Source organism: Lycorma delicatula, chromosome 5 (assembly GCF_047948215.1).
Source record: "Lycorma delicatula isolate Av1 chromosome 5, ASM4794821v1, whole genome shotgun sequence".
Lineage (NCBI taxonomy): Eukaryota > Metazoa > Arthropoda > Insecta > Hemiptera > Fulgoridae > Lycorma > Lycorma delicatula.
In genome coordinates, this window is record NC_134459.1 from 6,575,693 (window position 1) to 6,599,553 (window position 23,861).

Genomic DNA, 23,861 nt, shown 5'->3' on the forward strand with positions numbered 1-23,861 from the left:
TATTATGACTGGTAAGGAGGATTGAGTTGTTATTATTGCTGATAATGGTAGCATATATGAGATATGGCTATTAAATAACAAGACTGGTACTGCTACAGAAGAACTGTGCATGCGTCAAATTCATACAATCGATAGTTGTGTAGGCTTCTCTTTCGATTGTTTTTTTGTTTTGCCAAAAAAATTGTAAGTGTTTTATTAGAGCAAAGAATTATCGTGAAATTTAATATGAAACTTGGAAAAACTGGTACCAAAACTTATCTTTTATTAAAAAAAGTATATGGAAATGAGTGCTTATCACATGAACGGATTTTGAGTGGTTTAAGCGTTTCCAAGATGGCCGAAAAGACGTTGAAGATGATGTACGCCTAGGTTGCCCTTTCACGTCAAAAACGAATAAAAATATTGAAAAAATTGGTAATCTGATCCGATCTGATCGTTGGTTAACTATTCTTGTCTTTATTCAAGATTCTTGCTTAACTCTATGAAAAAATAAGAAAATCGACCTGAGTTGTGGAAGAACAAACATGTCATGGGTTCTTCATCAGGTCAACGCATCGGCTCACACTGCATTGTCTGTCAAGATGTTTCTAGCAAAGTATAACATCCCAGTGTTAAACCATCCACCTTATTCACTTGACCTGGCGCCATGTGACTTTTATTTGTTCCCCAAGGTCAAATCTGCATTAAAAGGAGCAAGATTTCAGACCGTTGAAGCTGTGAAAGAAAAAGCGGCACACATCATGAAAGAGCTTACAGAAGAAGACTTCCAGCACTGTTTTGAACAATGGAAAATTCACATGGAGCATTGTAGGAATTGAGTAGAGGTGTATATAGAAGGCAGTAACTAAATATTTATAAATTTAAAATAAAATATTTTACAGCATTAATCTTGTTATTTAATAGCCACACCTCGTTTCCATTTATTATGACAAATGACAAAAGGGTAGCATCAGAAGTTGAAGTTTCAATTGAACTTAATCATTGTATGGTACCATAATGATGGAAATATGGTTTGTGAAAAAAATTATTCCAGTTGTTGTTTGTATATAAAAAGGAAACGCAAATGACAATAACAGGAGATGCCATCATTATGACTGATAGAAATAGAAACTCTCTGAAAAGTGAAGTAAAGAGGAATTGGATTGTTTTGTTTTTATTTTATACATTTGCAGAAAAAATCTCAATCATTTGAGTGGAAACCAAAGTCATCGTATCAGACTCAGAGATGTTCTTTGAATAAGAACATGGAAAAACTGTTTTTTTTTAATTTACCAAATATTACCCATCATGAGATTTTTCCAGATAGTCAACAGTAACAAAGGGAAAAAAATAATATCAGTACCCTTGTCATCTAAGTAGTACAATTACAAAGAAATATTTTGTAAAACTGAAAATAAAGTCGAATAATTTTTTCATAGTAACAACACATCAACACACTGATCTTTTGATGAACAAAAAGTATTTTGTATAGCAAAATATATCCCTTGTACTCTTCCAAATTTGCTTCAGTTATTATTTTTTTTTTACATTTTTCTTGCTGAGATTTATTGTGAATGGAAAATTATATAACAACAACAATTTCATTATTCTGAAATCATTATTTTAAAGTTGAATTAGGAATTTTTATTAAAGTTGGCAAAAGTGTTTGACAACCAAAGAAAACAACTTTATGAAAATAATGCGAAACAATTTTTTTGTAAATAATTTTCTTAGTTTTGTATATCCATCCAACGATAATTAAGTAATAGAATTAAAAAATTCTGTAATTTTAATTTAAAAAAAGAAAAAAACTTGATTGAAAAATTGTTGTTTATTTCAATTGGATATATCATTATTATTAATCCAGTTCCTTTATATTTCTAGTTTTGTTTTCTACGTTTCTCATTTTCAGATCAAATATGTCATCACTAAATTACAATGGATTCCTTATTCCATTGCTAATTTTCCTTCATTTCCTTTCATATATCATCTGAATTAATTATAAAGAGATGACAACACTTCCCTGTATAATGAAATTTACTTAAACTATTTTATGAATTCAATGTTCAATTTTATACACATCTTATATTTTCCTATACAAAAATTTGTCTTGGAACGTTTTACTTGCACCCTAATTCTGCAGTGCTATTTGAAATGATATTTGTTTAGATATCATATAAAAAATAAGTTTTCTGTGTAAATAAATTTGATTAATCATACCTCATAGAACAATATATCTATTGTGCTGTAAAAATAAAAAACTTTTTTTTGCGTTTTGTAATGGATGAATTTTATGTGAATATTTTACTAAGGGTGCCTAATTAGTGTACATTTTATATTCATTTAATTATAAATTTTGAAATAGTTATTTAATATAATATTAAACGAGTGAGTATTTATATAAGCGTTGTCAATGGAATCTATGTTTTTATTTTGTATGTTATTATAACTGTTAGTTTTAACTAATAATGTTATTACACATTATACAACATCAATATATTTATATATATATGTATTTAAGTTATTTATTTTTTTGTGTTTTATACAAAAAAATTAACATTTATTTTTTTATTTATTTATTTTTTAATCTGTCGTTATGTTAAGTATACAAAGAATTTTTTAATGTATATATTTTTTAAAAATTATTTATAAATATCATTTTAAATATTTTTTATTACAATACTTTACAACTGCATGTGTTTATTTTAATTGTGTTTTTTGTTGTTTATAAATAAAAAAATAATTATTATGTACTGATTTTTATTATTTTCACTATTGAAAAATCTCTTTTTAATTAATTAAAAAAAAGTCTATTGGGGGTTTCACTCACAGCAAACTAATACTTAAGAAGAAAATTATGAATAAATGCTTAGCTTTAATAATTTCACCAGCCTTTATATACCATTGTAAATAAACTGTTAGTCTTTTTATAAATATATACTGCTCATTTTATTTTTTAATAAAAATGTATAAGCCTCCTAAAAAAATATTGAATTATGTAAAAAAAAAAACTGACAACACAGTTGTAGGAATTTCCTGTCACGCAGCTAAAGTCATGTTCTAGGTAAGTCCTACAACTGTAGGTTGTTTCTGATTTATGACTTATATACACATACACACACAATTTAAAATATTTATAATTTTATTTAAATATAATATTTTTTTGTTTATTTAATTCAGTGATTCTAACTAAAGTGCATGTGCATATTGCATTTAATTCGCATGAGTGTGGCAGTACTAACAGCAACGGTCGGCACTAACTAAACTAATGTAATTTCACAACTTATATAGAACAAATTTTGGTTGTACGGTCAGTAGACTGGTGTATCTTTGAGGCTTAACACACCAGGTACTAAGTCAACCAGGTGATCGAATTTGAGACCCAGCCAGACTGAGTTACTGTTTTTTTACACTTTATATATTATTCATTTATTTAATTCTACCGCGCTCATCTGTGATGTCACAACATAGCAGACGACTAACTTACAACTGTATTTTTTGGGGTGCAGGTGCAATTTTGCAAATATTGTTATTTTTTAATTGTTAACAAATGTGCTTAAGAAAAATATTACTTATAATTAAGGCAAAATCTTGAGATACTGAGGGTGATCTTGCTCTACAGCTTCACTCCCTTGACCTTTTAAGTTGAAAATTTAATGGCATCAGTGTTCCATATATAGAAGTGATTTTACCAACTTTGGTCAAAATCATTCCAGTAGTTCTAGAGATATAAGGTGATTTAGAGGCCAAAAGCCAAACACACATACACACATGTACGTATGAACATTAACATCTGGAAAATCACCTAATTTTTTGAGTCCCTTAGATGTCAAAAAGATCCAGATCCAGTGAAAACTGCATATGCCCAAATTGGACCGATTACAATACTTTTTCTTCTAGAATTATAGCTCTGCTATAGTGCAATCTAATCGTTTGTGCATTTTGTTAGGTAGCTCTGAGAAGAACTGTTTGGTCCAAAAGCTGCTCTCCGGTGTTGTTGGCTTGACTGTAGTCGGGGATTTGCTGCTCGTCCATTGAAATCAGACCAAGCTTCCCCTCAGCAATTGGGTCCCCAGTACAGCTTGGCACTGGTGGCCCCCAAATCCCCGCAGGGTAGGATTGGCATCGGTTGTATTCCGCCGATGCAGCTGAGGTGGTTCTCCCCAAGCGATCCCACACTGGGCCTGCTGGCCAGGGCAATTGAAGCCCAGCAAACTGGGGTGGAAGATAGCATCCTCCCTTGTTGGGCTAGCCAGGTCTGCTGCTCTGGCGGAGATGTTGGCATCTGCTGGGAGGTCCCACGTTGAGTTGGCTAGGGAACCTCTTTCTTCCTCCATCTTCTTTCTCCAGGAGGTGGTCGACGACGTATTAAAAATTTGCTCTTTTATTGGAGCGAATACTCTTTTATATACTTCTATAAAATACTTTCATTGTTTTTAAATAAAGAAAAAATTTTTAATAAGAAAAAAAATGTACATCATAATTATTATTTTTTTTTTATTTTTGTTTGTTTACTTTTTGTGTGCATAATTTTTAAATGTGTTTATGTGTTATGTTGCATGTAACTCTAAATGAATTATTCATAATTTTTATAAATTCAAAAAAAAAATACTTAAAATATGTTTACATTTTACATTGATGTTTTTTTATGTGTTTTCTGATATTGGAGAATTCATACAGATCTGATTTTCTCTGTTAACAAAAACATGCAAAGGTTTTTGTATGTCTAATTAAAAGTTTTATTTTATTTTTTTTTATGTAAAAAGGAAAACATTTTTATAAAAAAATTGTATAAATGCACATTTTAACATTTAAATGCTCTTTATTTATTGTTTATAGGTGTGACTAAACAAAACGTTTAATGTGAATTTTGTGGGCAACTTTAAAAAATATGTAAATGGCACTATTTTTAATAAAAGTATTAAGAAGGGTGCAAAAGTATAATAGGTTTCATGAAGTATCATAGATTTGAAATATTTAATTAAGATATTCCGAATTGCATCGACTTATTACTAAGGTAGAAATTAGAATTGAAAGTAAATAGCCAATCTCCGTGGTGGAATAGTAGTGCCTCGACCTTTCATATGGGGGTCCCAGGGGACCTCCCCCCATTTTATATGCTACAAAATTTCCATTTCATATTTCTCATGCACAAGCTTCGAAGCTTATATGGTGAATTAAAAAAGAAAAGAGGGTAATGAAATATGATGAAAAGAAAGATAATAAAAAATTAAATGTTAAGATAGGGAAGTGAAAGGCTCTATCAAACCAGACAGTAGGTTTAAACCCCATAAATGGGGAAGTTTCAGATTCATTTGAATTCGGCTAGATGTTAATGAGAGCCTTTGTGTACCTGCATTCTACTGACTAAAACTCCTACCTCACCGTACCTCCCTGTCCGGGGCTGGACCCTCTATTCTTCTCAACTCAGCTCTGGGAGGTGCCATTGGGCTCAAGGGATTTAGAGTCTCTGTACCTCATCACCATTGCTGATCCACACACAAGCGCAGACCAATGACAGCCTCATTGGGAGCTGTCCTCCTCCCCTTCGCCCTCCCCTTCTTCACCTCAAAAGAGGATTTTTCAATATCTGACATCAGCACCTCTGCCACTTGCTCGAACTAGTCTTCTTTTCTTCTTCAATTGTTGACCTTCTCAGTCCACTCCCCATGCTCTGCTCTCCTCTTCTTTCTGTTTGAGTATCGCAGTCACCAGTCTGTTCATTGCTTCCCACTGATTAGGATCTTCCAGCATTTATCTTACAGTATTTTCAGGATTCAGCCATCCCAAACCTATGGAGACAAGAGGAGAATTCCCCATGCCCTGTAAGGAACTGGGTTAAGTAATATTTCCTAACCAATTCCTTTCCAATTTTCTTCCAACCCAAACATCTATCCTAGGAATTAACTTTTGGATCCACAACCCTGTCCCAGTAGCATCTCACAGCTCTTGCCACCTTTTTGTAGTTCCTCTACGTGCCTCTGCTTTTTTCATACCTTCTTATTTTCTCACCAGTTGGTCTGCTCTTAATTGTATTGGGGGAACGCCTGCTATGACTTCAGACAGAGGATAAAAGTTATGGTTCCGTTGCTATTTTTATAAATTACTGAACTATTTAAAAAAATTGTCTCGCCAATTGATTTAAAAGACAATTAAAAGATTTTATTTTTTTTTCCATCTTATATAACTGCATATGATCACTTTAGTCAGTCTATTATCAAAGTCTCTTTGAAGGGACTTTTTGGGCTTTGCACAGTCCTCCCAATACTTTTACATATGTTGTAATCGCCATTTCTGGTGTTGAAAATGTTCATGTTATGAGTTTCTTTCTTGTGAGTATGAAGCGAGTGTTTTTATCCTTGATTTTTTTATTTAAATTTATCTTGTGTATGGTATCTTCTAGTGTAAGGCCAGTTTCTTTCAGATCCTCTTTTATTTCTACCTGTCTTTCTGGTACTTTCTGTTGATGCAGGTTCTTGCAGTTTTTCTTTCGATTTTATGGAGTCTGTCGTCTTTGATTGTTCGTTCAGATGGAAGAGTGTTTCTGCTGCATTTGTGGTTTCCGGTTTTATAACTGTGTTGTAGTGTCTTATTTTTGCATTTATGGATAGATATTTTTTACTGCAGGTGTACCAGGTTAATTTTTGTGCCTAAGCTAGTTTGTTTGTTCTTGTTTGGATTGAGGTTTTTTTTGTTTAGGTTGTTTGTTATTATTTCTCCGAGGTATTTAAATTGGGTTACTATTTTGACTTTGTTTCCGTTTATGTTTATTTCTTTAATTGTGTTGGTTTTTGGCACATAATTTCTGTCTTTTCGAATGACATTTTGTGGACAATTTTATTTACAATGTTTTGAAATTTGAATATCTGTGTTGTAGTCGTTTGCTAACAATACCAAGTTGTTGACAAAATCAAGGCACTTTGTTTTGATTTTTTGACCTATTTTTATTTTTTGAGCCATCCCCTCATTACCATTTTCAGAGTGCAGTTGATGGTAATTTTGAATAAGTTCATTTAACTCCTCTTAATGATTCTCATCAGTCATGGAATCCAGTTGACCGCTGTGAGGCTTATCCTCAATATTTGTTTTACCAGCTTCTTATACACAAAATTTTATTGCCCGCCTATTCATGTAGGTATGATTGAAATATTGTGAAGTACTTCGATCAACAATTTATCACCATAAACAGCTGTTATACAACAGTTAAAAATTCAACCACTACATATTGTTTAAGATGTATTGACATAGCAGGCATACTCGACTCCTCAACATTGGTGACTAACAGAAAATGAATTTTAGATATTAGTAGTAAGGGAATGAAATTACAACATGGCTGAACCTGTCCCTTCGTATGACTTTCTATTCTCCTGTTAAATTTTAATGTGGATTACATTTCAGCCATCCCTTGTATAATTAGACCCTGATTTGAATAAAATATTTATTTACTTATTAATTTCAATTGAAAACTATATAAATTATTGACAGAAGGAAAAGGAAGTGATTATGTAAGTTTTTTCTATTTTTGATTCCTGTAATCACTAAGTTTAAACTATAACTCTTGAAATCGCTGTCCCATTATACAGATGTAAAGAGAAATTACTACATATACATGTGTGTGTATGTGGATTTTATATTCAATTTTTATTAATATTTTTGTTTGTTTTTATGTTGATTAATGTTGTATGCATTAAATACAATTAACTGTTGTGTATGTTTGTGTATTGTTGTTCTCTGTTTGTTGACAGAAGGGAGGCTTTACTCAACAGCTTGCCCCTATACAAGAGGTAACAGAATACATTCCTTTAAAAAAAAAATATTTAAATCTCATTCTTTTTAAAAATTAAAGAGAAATAATAGTCTCACTTTTTTGTTATTATCATAACCATATTTTTAGCACTTTATATTCTAGATTTTTAGTTTGTAGAAGTAAATTCTATGTAATGTTTGTTTTTATACATCACATTAAAAAATTATAATTTTTTATCTATATACTGACTTTCCTTTCTTTATTTAGAGCAAGGTTTTTTTTTATATTTATGAACTATCAAAATCGTGGTAACATATAACTGTTATTTGTTGTAACATTTTTTCTTTACAAATGTTATGAATGTAACATCTCTGAAAAATAAATCAAACGATTAATCATATTGGAAATTAATAAATATATATATTTTTTGTGTGACATCAACTGTCATGATAAAACCTCTTAATAAGTGTCAGCAGTATATAGTGAAACTGCATCCAGTGTGGTTTAACTTAGTTACTTTCAAAAAACTGATTTATTTAAAGTATTACTTAATTGTATTAATACTTAAAGTATTAATTAATTTAAAGTATTACTTAATTAATCATATCATCTTATTTCACTATTTGTAATTTGTAGGATGCTACTCCTTGATATATTTTCCTTGTGTTGCTAAACTATCAGGTTGTAAGGAAAGTACTTTTTTACTTCTTTGGTTTTCAGATTTCAATGGAAATCTGACCTCCCCTTTTGACTGCAATTGACTGGACCAAAAGTGTCCAAAAAAGCTCAAAATCAGTTAAGCTCTCATTAAGAGCTTTTCAAAAATATATCATAAGTTGTATTTATTTTCATTGATTCCAGAGTTATAGCCAAATAAAATTTTAGTTAATGAAATATTTGGATCTTACAAGGGGAAGGCACATTGGTTCAAATCTGACTTCATCTCCTTTCTTTTTAACTCTTTTTTTTATTTTAATATTGATTTATTAACATTAAAACATAATTTTTTATTTTTATTTATATGATTTGTCCATCCCCTTACTTTTGGTTGCAATATGTCTAAAAAGAATATAAGTATCAAGAAATACTGAATTGCTTTCTCTGAGAGAAATGATGTTTAATATACTGCTAGTCATCTTGGTGAAGATTGAAGTGTCATTTGTTGGAGTAAAAAAAGCACCTAAAATTTAGTGGACTTAAATTAGATGTAACAGTTTATTCTGCTCAAACTTGGCGTGGGGATTTTGTTATCCCTGAAAGTGGTTGTTTCATTTTCGAGATTGATTTACGTCTTACATATATATTTATATGTTCTGTTTTTATGGGATTTATAGCTAAGGTAATAAGCAATCTAAAAGGTAAACATTGGTGATATATTAGATTTTTCATATAATATTTACTCATAGAATATTTTAAAAATGCAAATCTTTTACCTGCTGTGTTTTGAATATTGTTTGAAGTAGTTTAGAAAATATCCTGCTGAAATTTGTAACTCGATTTTTATCATAGAGGGGTAGCATCTTCAGCTTCATCATTGATTTTCTGCATTTAAATTTTTGGTTATGTTTGAAACTTTTCATACGCTACAAATAAATATTCCATATATTCATTTATTTATGTTGTGATTAAAAATAAATAAATGAGTAGATTGTATTTGACAATTGTTCCTGGTTAATAATGAAAGAATGTTAAAAACCTCAATGAGAGGTTCTACCTGAGAAAACAAATATTTGTTGTTTTTTTTTATATTTCAGATATGTTATATTCATTAAATTACAACATGTAAATATTGACGTTTTAGTATTAATATTTACATTTTAGAGGATTTCATTATTATTTATTTCTTTATAAAATATTTCATTTTATTAATGTGTATCAATGTGATGTAGTGATAGAGCTTGCCTTACCATGTGGAGGGTCGATAGTTAAAGTCAGCTCTGACCAGTTATATTTTAATGCTATTGGCTTTTCAATATTAGCTACTAGCTATCATTTCATTATTAAATCGTAGTTAACAAATCATCTTGACTTTGTGTTCAGCAGAGATAAACAGAAATGCAGATATCTTTGATTTAACTAAGTCGGACATTATATTTAATCTTTTAGAATATTATAAAAAAATAATCAGTTAATTAATTTTACTGATAACGTAGATTTTAAACAGCTCTTCTTTTTCTTCTTCTTTTAGTTATATATATCTTTATACAGCTGTCAATTTTCCCTGCCAATTGATAACAAGCTTGTAGTTTCACAACTGTGTATATTAATTTTTTTTTTACACCATTTACCCACTGTTTCTTATGGCTGTGATGTTTGCAGACTGTTTGAGATACAGTAGACACCAATCGGGGTTGCTTTCTCTGAGAGTAAAGATATTGATTTTACTGGTGATCTATGAGATGGACAAATTGAAAGTTATGTTTTTAAGGTTGAATATCAACTGCAGTTTGCCAAGTTTGGCAATCTAATATGAAATATGTTCAGTTCATTGACAAAAGCAATGCAAAACCACCACCAGTTCATTTTTCTTTGTAAGAAGGTAATGGATATTTATTATTCTTTAAAAGCTTATGGGTTTTTAAAACTAATTTGTGGCATTTATCCAGTTGACTACACTGTAACAAATATGTTTTATCATATTTATTCATATTGGTTCTTAGTTCTTTGTTCTATCCTTAAGAGGACTTTTTAAAGTGTAAAAAAAATTACACTTTTAAAAGAAAACAGGGTAAAAAGTAATACATATTTCTCCCATATTCTTGTTAATGTACTCACTCCTTTATTTTTTCTAATTTTTTTTTTGTAGCAGTCTCTTTACATTGTTTTTATAATTTTTTTTAGAAATATTTTTGTCTACAGAAAGGTTATCCTTATTATTTCTGGAATTAAGCCCATTGATATCCTTACGCCTGAGCCCCAATTATGTTTTGATATTAAGAAGGTGAGCCAATTTACTTCTCGGTGCATAAAAGAACTAGACAACCAGGGTTTCCATTTATGGCAGGTTAGGTTAGGTTAGGTTAGGCAGGTTAGGACTGAATCACCTGATGGCCATTACATGCATAGAATTTTTCCTGATGTGAGAAGTATGCAGGTAGTTAGGTAGATTAATATTACACAGTTTTTTCTGGATATTGTGCCCAGGTACGGTCTGATTAATTCAGGCTTATGTCCAGAGTGTAGGGCCATTTATGATGTGCACTATGTCTTATATGTCTGTCTCAGGTATGAAGGTGAACCTACCAAAGTAGCTAGAGTGCATTTATTACATCATTTAAGCAGTGGAATAAATGGTGTATAAAACAGATTAATATACACTGTTGTGAAACTACATGCTTGTTACCACTCAGCAGAGAAAATTGACAGCCGTATAAATAAATATAACTAAAAAGAAGAAGAAGAAAAGAAAGGCTATTTAAATGAACATCATCATTAATTAATTAATTGATTATTTTTTTATGTTATCTAGAAGATTAACCTACCTAAGTAGACATTAGTCTAGACAGATGGGTTGAAACAGAATGATACCATTGGATGTGCTTTTGTAGTAAATGACAAAATCTAGATGTTTGGTCTACTTGGTATTACAAGTGTATATAATGCTGATCTGTACGCCACCAATAAGATTTTGAGTACCTTTAATCCAAAATACCGTCACATCTTATTTGTAGCAATTCGTGTAGTGCACTCCAAGCTTTAGAACAGTGTTTCTCAACCACTGGTCCGTGAGATAATGCCACTCCTGAACAGATTGTCCACATAAAAAAAAAAAAAAATTAAAAAGTATGAGAAAAATTTCATATAACGATAATATAGAATTTATACACTGTTGTGTAATTATTTAATAATGCTCTGTACGTATACATTGGTGAATAGTGGTGCATGTTTAATTTATTAAATACATTATATTCTTTGCACAGTTGGCAACAAGAAACTATCCTGCGACGTATGAAGTGTAGGAGTGGAAGATATCAAAACAACGCCGCCCTAAATAGTACGGCTTTGGTGCTACTTTTGTTTTATGACAGCTATGTGCACGTACAATTGCAGCTAACTGCAACACTACATTTACAATTACATTATTTACTTTACACAGTTGAGTAGTAGTGTTATAGTCAAGTGGCTTACTTTTAATTATTGCAAAAACACAAATTTTTATTCTTCTTAAAATGAGTAAAAAAAGACAAGTTCTACTCTGGGATAAAATCGACTGAAACAGAAAGTGAATGTCCACCAAATAAGAAAAATAAATCTGCTTTCACAAGATGCTATAATAATGAGTATTTAAAATATGGTTTTATACTTTGGGCAGATTCTACAGAAGATAATATACATAATATGTAAAGGAAGTTAAGAATAATTTTACGATGAAACTGTCCAAAATGTTGCGACATTTAAAATCAAGACATCCCAAATGAGAAAAGAAACCATTGGAATATTTTGAACGATAAAAACAAGAATTTAATCTCCAAAATAAAAAATGTAAAGAAACTTTTATTCAAAATAAATCACAATTGAAATATTCATATTTTGTTGCACTACGTATAGCCAAAACAAAAAAAATTGTTCACAACCAGAGAAAATTTAATTAAACTGGTGTAAATTGATTGATTGATTGATTGAAATATTTGGACCTTCAGCTGCAGATCAGATCAAACCAATTCCTTTTTCAAATGATACAATTAGTCATTGAATTGAAACTACCTGAAAATATTGAATACCAGTTAAAAAGTATTAAAAAATCACCAATGTTTGACATCCAGATCGACGAATCATGTTAAAAAAAGCTATTTTGCTCTGTTACGTAAGGTACATAGACTATTCTTCGGAAGAAATTAAAGAAGAATTATTATTTTACAAAAATTTAGATTCCCACATGACAAGTTCTGAAATTTTTGATTAATTAAATTCGTGTTTAATAACTAATCCTTAAACAGGGAAAATTATATCAGTCTATGTACTGGTGGAGCAGCAAATATGACTGGGAAACATTGCAGAGTAACAAAAAGGAATCAAGAAATTGCTCCTCCTGACATATTATTAACACATTGCATAATACATTGCCAGCATTTAGCAGCCAGAATATGTCACCTGAATTAAATGATATTCTCTTGGAATCGACAAAAATTGTTAATTGTGTGAAGAAAAGCTATCTTAACTCTAGATTATTCACCATTCTTTGTCAAGAATTAGGAGCAGAACACCAGCATCTCTTACTTCATGGAGAAGTAAGAGATGACTCTCTTATTTCATGGAGATGGCTCTTGCGTGGAAAAGTGCTTACAGGACTTCATGAATTAAGGACAGAAATGGAGATATTTTTGGTAGAAAACAGCTTCTGTTATCAAAATGTTTTTCCAATATGTATTGGATTGCAAAACTGGCATATTTAAGTGACATATTTTCTTACATAAACAAATTAAATTTAGGTTTGCAGGGAAGTATAACAATTGCATATAATTTTTTTAACAAAATTGATGCACTTTAAAAAAATTGAAGAAAATAATCCTGATGTATTTAATTCTTATTAATATTTTATTACTATACAAAAAGAATATTGATAATCTGAATGTAGTAATAAGTCAACATTTAAAGTCATTGTATGATGGATTTGAAAAATATTTCCCTATAAACATATATTTGCAGGAGATGAATTTATGGATAACTTTTACTGAGAATAATTGCAATAATAAAAATTTAATTAATGAAGACAAGAACATCTCTTGGAACTGAGTTCAGATAACATTAAAAAACAAATTTTTAACGACAAATTTAATTAAATTTGGACTGCAATAAAAAATGAATATCCAAATTTATATAACAAAACCATGAAAATACTACTTCTTTTTGCTACCACATATTTGTGTGAAGTCTCATCTATGACACTTATTAAAAATAAAACAAGAAATCGTTCATCAATAAATCCATTTCTTTGTATTAGGTTTAAGTAATTTACAATCCGACATTGAAAAAATGAGCAACAACAAATTTCTCACTAACTTTCATTATTTACGATTAGTTTGTAATATGATTTGTTCATAGTTCCTATTATAAAATAAAACAACCTACATTTAATTTTGGTTATTTATTTTCTGATTTTTATTTATATATTGTTTTGTTGTTTATAGATAGAAATGATATTAATTAATATTATGCATATGATAATTTAATTACTAATAAAATAAAAATATGAGTGGAGGGTCTGCCGGTTCCTGTATATTTATTTTTCTATAATTTTATGGGTCCGTCATAAAAAAAAGGTTGAGGAACACTGCTTTAGAAGGTTTGTATTCTAGACATCCTATCAGAAATTCATGATGCATTTGTTGAGTTGAACTGTCACAACACACAAGTAAGTTTCTGCTAGATCCCTAGCCATGTGAGAATCCTGGGTAATGAACTTGCAGATTCCACTGCTAAAGATGCATATAGCCAACCGTTTTTCACCACTCAAGCTTGCAAGGGTCAATTGTAAGTTTGATCTGCAAGTTAAGAGGAAAATCGAAAGGGAATGAAACATAGTTGCTGGCTTCCTTAGATTCTTAGCCCTGCAAAGGATGGCTGAGAGAGGCTGAATTTGTTACAAATGTATAGATAGAATAGTAAATCTGGGTCGCTAGGGGCCCATCTTTGTGCTTACTTTGCCATGATAGGCATTTTGGCATCGAGCCCTGGATAACTTAGATATTCACTGTTAGGATGAGAATGGATATGTGAAGAACTCTGCGGTAGAGCTCCAGTGTGGGAGACCTTGCTCCCAAAAGTGGATCAGAGCAGAGGAATGTTTTCATTAGAGGCTAATTAAATTTTTTACTTTAAGTAAATTGAATAGTAAGACAAAATTGTCGTTATTGCGATCAATACTTGTTTTTTTGGTATGAGGATAGAATTTCTGATGTTTAATGACTCTGTCAAGTAATGATCTGAGTGTATAGTCTAATTGAAGTTATATATAGGAAGAGTTTTTGTGTGAAACCTTCGATGTTAGAGAAAAGCACAGGGATTGTGCTTTCAAGAATCGGTTAATTTGATAGTTGAGGGTTATAAGATACGGTGGTCATGGTTGGAAGAGGCCATACGCAGGCGATAGTAAGTTCTGTAAATACACTGATTGAAATTTCATCTGCTGAGGTATTTGCATCGGTGGCATCTTGACAGAAGCCAAATTGATGACTGTGTTGTGATATCAAATTTAGAGGGTCTAAAAGATGACCTCTAGTAAAGCCCATCAGGGCTAGGGGATGGTATAGCAACCAGGATCGCCACAAGGCGGATGTCTTTCCCTAGAGGGGTCAGGATGTTATAATACTACTTAGGCAATGTATTATTTGTTTTATAACGGTATATAAAATGTATTACTATGAGTAGTTACGATTATGTTTATCCAACCTTACTCATAGATTTTTACGTTAATATTGCTAAATTCTAAGGTTTTTTTTGTGTTTGTTTGAAGATTTTATGAAATTATTTTTAAATAATCAATTTCTTTTGAAAATTATAGTCATATATTTTTTGTAATAACTTGAATATTCCTTAAAAAAATGTATGCTTTGAAAATAATACATTAATGTTAAGAAATATATTTTAATATATCAGTTTTAAATTATTTTTTGGTGGGGAGAGGATGTTCAGTTTATTTATAAAATTATTATTGTTTGTATTCCTAAATTATATTTGAAGTCCTCTATAATGGAAACATTAATAAATAATGTTACATTAATATTATTTGTATTTGTTTAATGTTTCTTCGTTTTTACATTGCTTTATTTTTTTATTTTACTCACAATTTGCACTCATTACTTTCCGTATTATTGTTATTTTTAATTGTAAAAATTTATATTATTTCTTTCTTCTATTAATAGTATAAGATTATAGTATATTATTATTTGTAAAAAGAAGACAATTATTAAATGTTCAAAAACTGTGTTGAATTATACAATACCAGTTTTACCAGGGTCACATCCAATCACCCCCCCTCCCCAGAGAATGTGAATGCATCTTTGTGTCAATTTTTTTTTACTGAAACTTAATAAAAGTTGAAATGAATGTTATCATAACCTTTTTTCGAACAATAAAGCTTATAATAATTTAGAACAAATTTTATAATAATTATTTTTAATGTTTATATATGAAGTGCGAGAATTTCAGGAGGAAGTGAGGTGATAGGGTGATTGAGATTGATTTTTTTCTATAAAATTGACGAATATTATTTTAAATATTCAACATTTGGTAAAAAAAATCAAATAAAATTTAATAAATATTTTGTTTTCAAAATATCATCAATATTTTTAGTCAGATAGTTTTTTAACAAAATATTTAAAATGCGGTAAAAAAGAATAAAATATGAATTCTGTTTGTTAATTAGTATATACTTGTTTGTTTGTGTATTCATGTAGATTATATGTACATATGTTATAGTGGGTTTTTTCTTAGAATCATTATTTGTTAAAAATTTCTACAAATGCATATTTAAACGTTATGACATGGGTTTAGAAAAGTTATATTTAAATAAACTTGATTTGATTTGTAATTAAAAAGTTAATTTTAAAATAAATTTGTATATTAACCTTATAGATATTCAATCAAGGATGCATAATTGTTTTGTACCAGAACTAGTTAATGTATTAAATAAATTTTTGTATTGTAGATTCTTATACATTATCTAGACTACTTACATATTACAAGTGAATGGAAATAAAATGAATAATTCAATATCCAAAAAAATAAATTCAATTATCTTTTTATTGCTAAAAAATAAAACAATAAAATTAATAAAAAACCTATTTGTTAACAGTTTTTTTTTTGTGAAAAGTTCCCTTAGGTTTTTTTATGACTAAGTTTTTACTAAAGCCATATGAATTTGCTTTAAAATGAATAAAAAATGTCTAGTAACAATGCTTTCTTAATTTAAAGCATAAATGCTTTATTTTTGCCTGATAAAAAACTTTTCAGTTAGTTAAATTTTTTTTCTTTTTTATATTCTTATTTATAGTCACATTAAATTTTTTTTTCTTCAGTCATTTGACTGGTTTGGTGCAGCTCTCCAAGATTCCTTATCTAGTGTTAGTCGTTTCATTTCGGTATACCCCTTACATCCTACATCCCTAACAATTTGTTTTACATATTCCAAACGTTGCCTGCCTGCATAATTTTTTCCTTCCTATCTGTCCCTCCAATATTAAAGCGACTATTCCAGGATGCCTTAATATGTGGCCTATAAGTCTGTCTCTACTTTTAACTATATTTTTCCAAACGCTTATTTCTTCATCCATTTGCGACAACACCTCTTGTTTTGTCACTTTATCCACCCATCTGATTTTTAACATTCTCCTATAGCACCACATTTCAAAAGCTTCTAATCTTTTCTTCTCAGGTACTCCGATTGTCCAAGTTTCACTTCCATATAAAGTGACACTCCAAACATATACTTTCAAAACTGTTTTCCTCACGTTTAAATTAATTTTTGATGTAAACAAATTATATTTCTGACGGAAGGCTCGTTTCGCCTGTGCTATTCGACATTTTATATCGCTCCTGCTTCGTCCATCTTTAGTAATTCTACTTCCCAAATAACAAAATTTGTTTACTTCCATAATCTTTTCTTTGCTATTTTCACATTCAGTGGTCCATCTTCGTTATTTCTACATTTCATTACTTTCATTTTGTTCTTGTTTATTTTCATGTGGTAGTTCTTGCATAGGACTTCATCCATGCCGTTCATTGTTCTTTCTAAATCCTTTTTACTCTCAGCTAGAATTACTGTATCATCAGAAAATCATACCATCTTTATCTTGTCAGCTTGTACTATTACTCCAAATCTAAATTGTTCTTTAACATCATTAACTGCTAGTTCTATGTAAAGATTAAAAAGTAATGGTGATAGGGAACATTCTTTATTTTTTATTTAAGTACGTTTTTTATTTACAACTAGTTGGATCGTAAAACGGAAATATTTCGAATAAAACTCATTACCCCATTTTTGACATGATCGTAATAATTTTCTCTTTAATTTAGCTATTCTAGCTGTATTCACTGAGAAAGTATAAATAAAGAAACTACAAAGAATCAAACTTTGAATGCATAAGAATTAATTAATGCATTATGATAAATATTTTTTATTTATTGTCTTGTCAAAAAATAAGAAATTTATATTTTCATTAGTCAGATAAGAAAGATATTAAATTTTTTATAAAGTAAATATTCTTTTCTCTTATTTCATTGCTTAATTTATCCTTTATTTATTTCTTAATATTTTGATAATTTTTTTTGCTGTAAAATATCAGGTTTTAAGATTTTGAATAGCAGATAATTTGATTTTTCTTTTTGGGTTTTTCTTTAGGAAAAAGAGAAAATTGACAAAAGTGTATTAAATATTTTTTAATTTATGTTCATTAGACAATTTTTTCTTCATTTCCTTCTTAATTTAATATCATCTTTTAAATTTCTAATAAATTTACGTGAATGCCTATCTGTAATTATTAATAACTTATCTATTATAAAATATTTGATATCTTTAAAGATTTGTAATGAAATTATAATTTTATTGTGGTGCATGTTCCATTGATTCAGTTGAGAAATCTTTTTCAGTTTAAAAACGGTTGTATCCATCCACTTCTTGGTTCCATATTGTTTGCTTAGATTTTCTTTTGTCTTATTCTTTCTATAAATTTCTTGCACTAATTATTCATAACTAAACTTTCATAAATATGATCTTGCAGTTCTGTCTTTTTTTAATGTAGAAAACTAATTATGCTATTCACTTCTATAGTTGGTGTGTGAAACAATGACAGCTTTACATTACTTGTTGTTTACTTATGGATGACAGATGAGTGTGTAACAGAATTATAAATGTTAGTAGCTGTTGTACATGCATCATGTTGCTGTGGTAACTGGTTTATTTTCAATAACCAGAAAGGAGTTTAGTTTTTGAATAACTTATTTATGTATTATTATTTTAATTCTTTTTTCACTGAATATTTTTTGAAAAAAAATATATTACCGTATTTTAACAGAAGGAAGAGAATTTATATGTAGTTACGGTTAAATATGCAGTTTAGAAAAAACACTGTTCAGTATAAAAATACTATGTTAAATATAAAAATCTTACTTTTAAATCATAACATTTGTTTTAGCAAAAACAATGCAGAATTTGTATAATACAATCAAAAAATGTTTTGAAATTATTCAATTAATGGCAAGTCATTTAAATTTATACGTATTATAAAACTATGATTAGTTATTAAAAGTATCATTGGAAAACCAGCTAATAGAATTATTAAATATTTATTGATTTGTTTTCAAAACACTGGAACAATTTTTCCCATCGGATCTTTCAAAGTTAATTAGAACTCAAAAAAAAAAATTGTTGGTTAAGGTATGTTTTTTGTTTTCTCTTGAAGCATACTACCTGTATGAGGACTGTTTCAAAGTTCTATATCTGACAGAGGAAATAAAAGATTTTTCAGAAATTTTTATTTTCAACATAATCATCTTGCAGTTAGATAGATTTAGACCAGTAACTTTCCATTTTTTTAATACCTTCAGTATAATGTGACTTGTCGAATTCAAAATAAATGCTTGTCTCAGATTTGACCACATCATTTGAAGTGAATCTTCATCTAATGAGCTACCTCTTCAGGTTTAGAAAGAAAAAGCAATTGCTGAGAGCCAAATTTGGTGAATACAGTCATGTGGAAGCAAGTTAAAGCATGGGTCAGTGTTTCCCAAACTGTGCGCCCTGGCACCCCGGGGAGCCACGATCTCTTCACAGGGGTGCTTTAAAATATTGTAAAAGCTTCATTATTAATTAAAACAAGACATTTATAATTATTAATTTAATGTTAAAGTAAAAAAAATGAAGATACACGATTTTTATTTATTTTTATCACTTACTTACAGGTAGTCATACTTTTACTTAGGGTAGGGCGCCATGGAAAAATTTTAATTGAAAATCTGCGACTTGGAAAGGGTGCTTTGACTTAGAAAAGTCTGGGAATCACTGGCGGTCATGGAGTTTTTCAGCCAGGATGCAACCTGAGATGTATGTGCAATCCCCAGGCGTGTTACTGTGGTGAAAGAGTCCTTTTGGCCAAATGTAGACAATTTAATAGCACATTTCAATAATATCAGTAATGAAACTTAATATTCGCAGTGATGGTCCTGCCTTTTTCCAGATATTCTATGAGTACCACACCATGTGAATCCAAAGAACCGCAGCTACGGCTTTTTCTGTAGATGCAACCATTTTCGCTTTCTTTAATGCACTTTCACTTGCTCCCACCCACTGTTTGGACTGCTATTTCATGTCTGATATATATAATAGTGAGTCCATATTTCATCTACTGTTATAAAATGTTGAAGAAACTCAGTGAAATCACATTTAAATAATTCCCCTTTAGAAGTGTTCAATTGAATGCATTTTTGGTTGATTGTTAACAAATGCAGCATTCATCAAGTAGAAAGCTTTTTCATACCTAAAAGATTATGTAAAATGTAGTGGGACAGTCTGTCGAGATGTTTGTCATATCAGTAAGCTCGCTTACCTTCAGTTGGTTATAATTTAGTACGAAACTGTAGATTTTTATGATGGTTTTGTTAGTTTTTAGGTGTTTATCATCTTGAATTTATATGTGACCATGTTCAAATTAAGCAGATAAATTTTTTACTATTGAAAACAAAGGGGGAAAATTCCTATAAAATGGAATCTAACTCTTTTTTCTATATCCATATGGGTTTGTAAACCTTTTAAAGCAAAATACTTTATAATAGCTTGAACCCAATTTTATCCAATTTTCAGAAAATATCGAACCCTGTTTGCTTTACTTTATTATCAGAAACAAGCAACTGAACTCATTCATCTGGAATTTTGCAACACACTATCTAAAAGATCATACTTTATAAAAAGCGTTGACATATTTCTGCCATCTCTGTTTAAGGCTGAGAACTTTCTGACTGAACCTCATCTGCTTCACAACAAAAAACAACTAACATATATTAACCAACAATTAGGTAAAATGGCTAACATTCTCGGAAAAGAGCCTTTTGCTGATCTTTAAAAAATCCCTGAAAATGTTTAATAATAAAGGAATATGGTGCTTCTTTCAAATTGACAAACAGATTATAGAAAACAATAAAAAAATATACTATAATAAATACAGCAACCTATTATTATACAGATTAGACTTCAGGATTATTGCAAATCGTCTCAGAAACAGAACAGACTCATATAAAGACATTTAAACACAGCATATAAATTTTTTGTATACGATATCTCAGTATTTTTGAACAATATAAGATTCACAATTGCACAAAATTTGTGTAGAAATTGTGCAAAAAAATGACACCAAATTTATCCACAATTCTGTGCAAAATTTCACTATTGCACTAAATTATTCAAAAAATATCATATTAAAAGAATTAACGCAATATAGATTAATTATATTATTCAAGTACATATTTGAACGGGTTTTTAATATTTTAAAATAGGTGACATTAACAGTTGTGTTACTACTAGTAACTCTCTTGAATAATGTGCTTATAATTAGCTCTAAAAAAAAAAATTAGTATTTTGAGAGTAAGTTATTTAATATTTAATTGTTTTAAAGTGTTTCTATGTTTTGTAATGCTGTTCAATAAATAAAATTTGATTTCTTGGGTTTATCTGTAATAAGCAATTCATTAGTATATGATATATTTTATTATATTTGTTATTATTTAAGTGAAGCTACACTGACTCTTACTTGACTTTACCTGACTAGACTGCGATTATGTTAGAAAATCCAATCGTTCATTTTCTAATGAGGACAATTAAATTATTTCCTGATTAGACTTGACTTCACAGATAAAATTGTGTAGTGCTCTTGGGTTGATATTTAATCAAGTTCCCCTACCTCTTCGAAATAGTTTTGAGAACACTGATTTGTGTTTCTCTCCTTAATATTTACACATTTTGTTTGTTACAGAGTACAGTTTAATAACCATTTCAGTTTACTAATAAAATAGAAAAAAGAAAATTGACAGATTTAATATGGGAGAATACTATAATAAACAAAACTGAAAATAAAATTTACAAATTAATGAGTGGAAATTTCCATATTTTTATCTTTTTTCTTTACATATTTATTCATCCATTTTTGTTTTCTTTTCACTGTGCACCAAAAATTCAAATTCATAATCTGGAGTTTGTTAGTACAAATCTCAGAGTGTGAGTAGAATGGATATACTTCTTTAGCAAGGTTTTACAACAAAGTAAACTCATATTTGGCCTGGAAGCCGCACTCAAGTGCATTTACTCTAATCAAGTCAGCATCTGATGTAGCCTCACCTTTAATATTAAAATTATCTTAGTATTATTTATTAATAATGTTATTTATTTACATATTGTTTTTATTATTTGTTATTTAGCCTGCTTCAAATCAGCATTTTACATTAATTATTGAAGAATTTGAACCAGACGTATTTAGACAGTTGATTGAATACATACATACTGGCTGTGTTACTCTTCAGCCTCGTACATTATTGGGTAGTTAATTATATTTTTTAATTTTGTCATAACAGTTTTGAACTGTTGGTGTTATAAATATACTGTTTTTCTGGTAACAAGTAGGAAATCATTTTTTAGTTATTTGTATTTAATTATTTAGTCATACCTTACCATATATGTCTTTGCTGATTTTATTTTTCATAGATTTATTTAGATGGTTATGACATTTTTATACTTATGTATTTTTATTTCGCAATTGTATTTAAAAAAAAAAAAAAAACATAACGCATAATTGTGAAAAGAACTCAAAAAAATTATTGAATTTGACAAGAAAACTGTATGCTACTGTATTATATGCTGTATGAATTACTCTTCCCCACCTATCTCTCTCACTCCCTCCCTTCACAGTTTGGGAATCTGTCCTAGACCAATCCAACGGGTCTAGAAATATAAACATAAATGAAGATTCATAAATAAATAGTTGAATATTAAAAATGATGAATTATTTAAATTGCCACACTTGAATTGATAGCTAGCTTAGTTGAAATCCAATTTTAATTCAACTGATCATATTAACTATCAGTTTTACCTATGACAAAGGTAATACATTACCTAAAATAATTGATGATTCATTGGATTTGAAAATACTTATGTAAATTCGTAAGTTTACATTTAGCTTCCTATTAATTTTGGTTTATTTATGATGGTTTTTGTCGGTAATTATAAAGTTTATTATAATCTTGTAATTACTGGTGTAGTATAAAATTAAAAATGATTTTCTAATTTTTGCCATACAAATTTTCTGTAATTATGTAAAATTAGGAACTCACCTCTGATTTAAATAAAATTTTTCATATATCTTATTTAGGATCTAAGTTGTTTGTTAAAATTGAAATTATTCATTGGAAACACCTTTCATTCAAGTTACACCCTTCGTAAATTACACAGAATCAAAACCAAAAATTTTGTAATTAAGAATTAAGCGCTATATATTATTTTTGGACTAAATAGGTGAGGCAAGTTCTTAATTGTTTATAATTATCAGATTATCTTTTGTTTTAATTATTTATTTACTTGTATTTTATTCACAACTTTCAGGTTCTTGAGTTTGTTGACGAACATGGTAATGAGGTTTTAAACCTTGGTTCATTTACTTTATTACCACAGCATGTTGTTCGTTTAATTTTAGCGAGAGAAGAATTGAGTGCTGATGAATTTACAAATTACAAATGTTTCAGGTAGATTTTGTTTTATTTTAAGTTGGATTTTAATCAAATTTGTCTTATAATAAAATTACATACTTTAAAGATAATAATAAGTGTGATCTTATATATATATATATATATATATATATATATATATATAAGATCACACTTATATGTATATATATATATATATATATATATATATATGTGTGTGTGTGTGTGTGTGTGTGTGTGTGTGTGTGTGTGTGTGTGTGTATGTGTATATATATACATACACACACACTGATATATATATAGTTTATATATATATAAATGTTTGTTTGTTTGACCCATATGTGTTCCTATACATTCATCTGATTGCAACAAAACTTTCATGAGTAGTTGTGTGCATGCCTTTGAAGGTTTCTAAATTAGTTTGGACCCGCTAGGTGGCACAGGGGTCAAGATA

The 23,861-nt window shown here is 29.3% G+C and overlaps 1 protein-coding gene across 6 annotated transcripts in view; it reads left to right on the forward strand.

Moving 5' to 3' along the window:
* The window catches only part of LOC142324690 (serine-enriched protein-like), an 88,587-nt gene extending 65,166 nt beyond the window's left edge, over window positions 1–23,421 (forward strand). For 3 of the 6 annotated variants that reach the window (XM_075365587.1, XM_075365589.1, XM_075365588.1), the window contains 3 exons: window positions 7,725–7,763; window positions 22,130–22,247; window positions 23,307–23,421. In XM_075365587.1, the coding sequence (XP_075221702.1) occupies window positions 7,725–7,763; window positions 22,130–22,247; window positions 23,307–23,314 (165 nt within the window). In that variant the 3' untranslated portion in view covers window positions 23,315–23,421. Of the gene's footprint in view, window positions 1–1,891; window positions 2,410–7,724; window positions 7,764–13,854; window positions 13,937–22,129; window positions 22,248–23,306 lie in introns of those variants that run through there. The other 3 variants (XM_075365592.1, XM_075365590.1, XM_075365591.1) reach the window with 3 other exon arrangements.
* The last annotated feature ends 440 nt before the right edge of the window (window positions 23,422–23,861 follow it).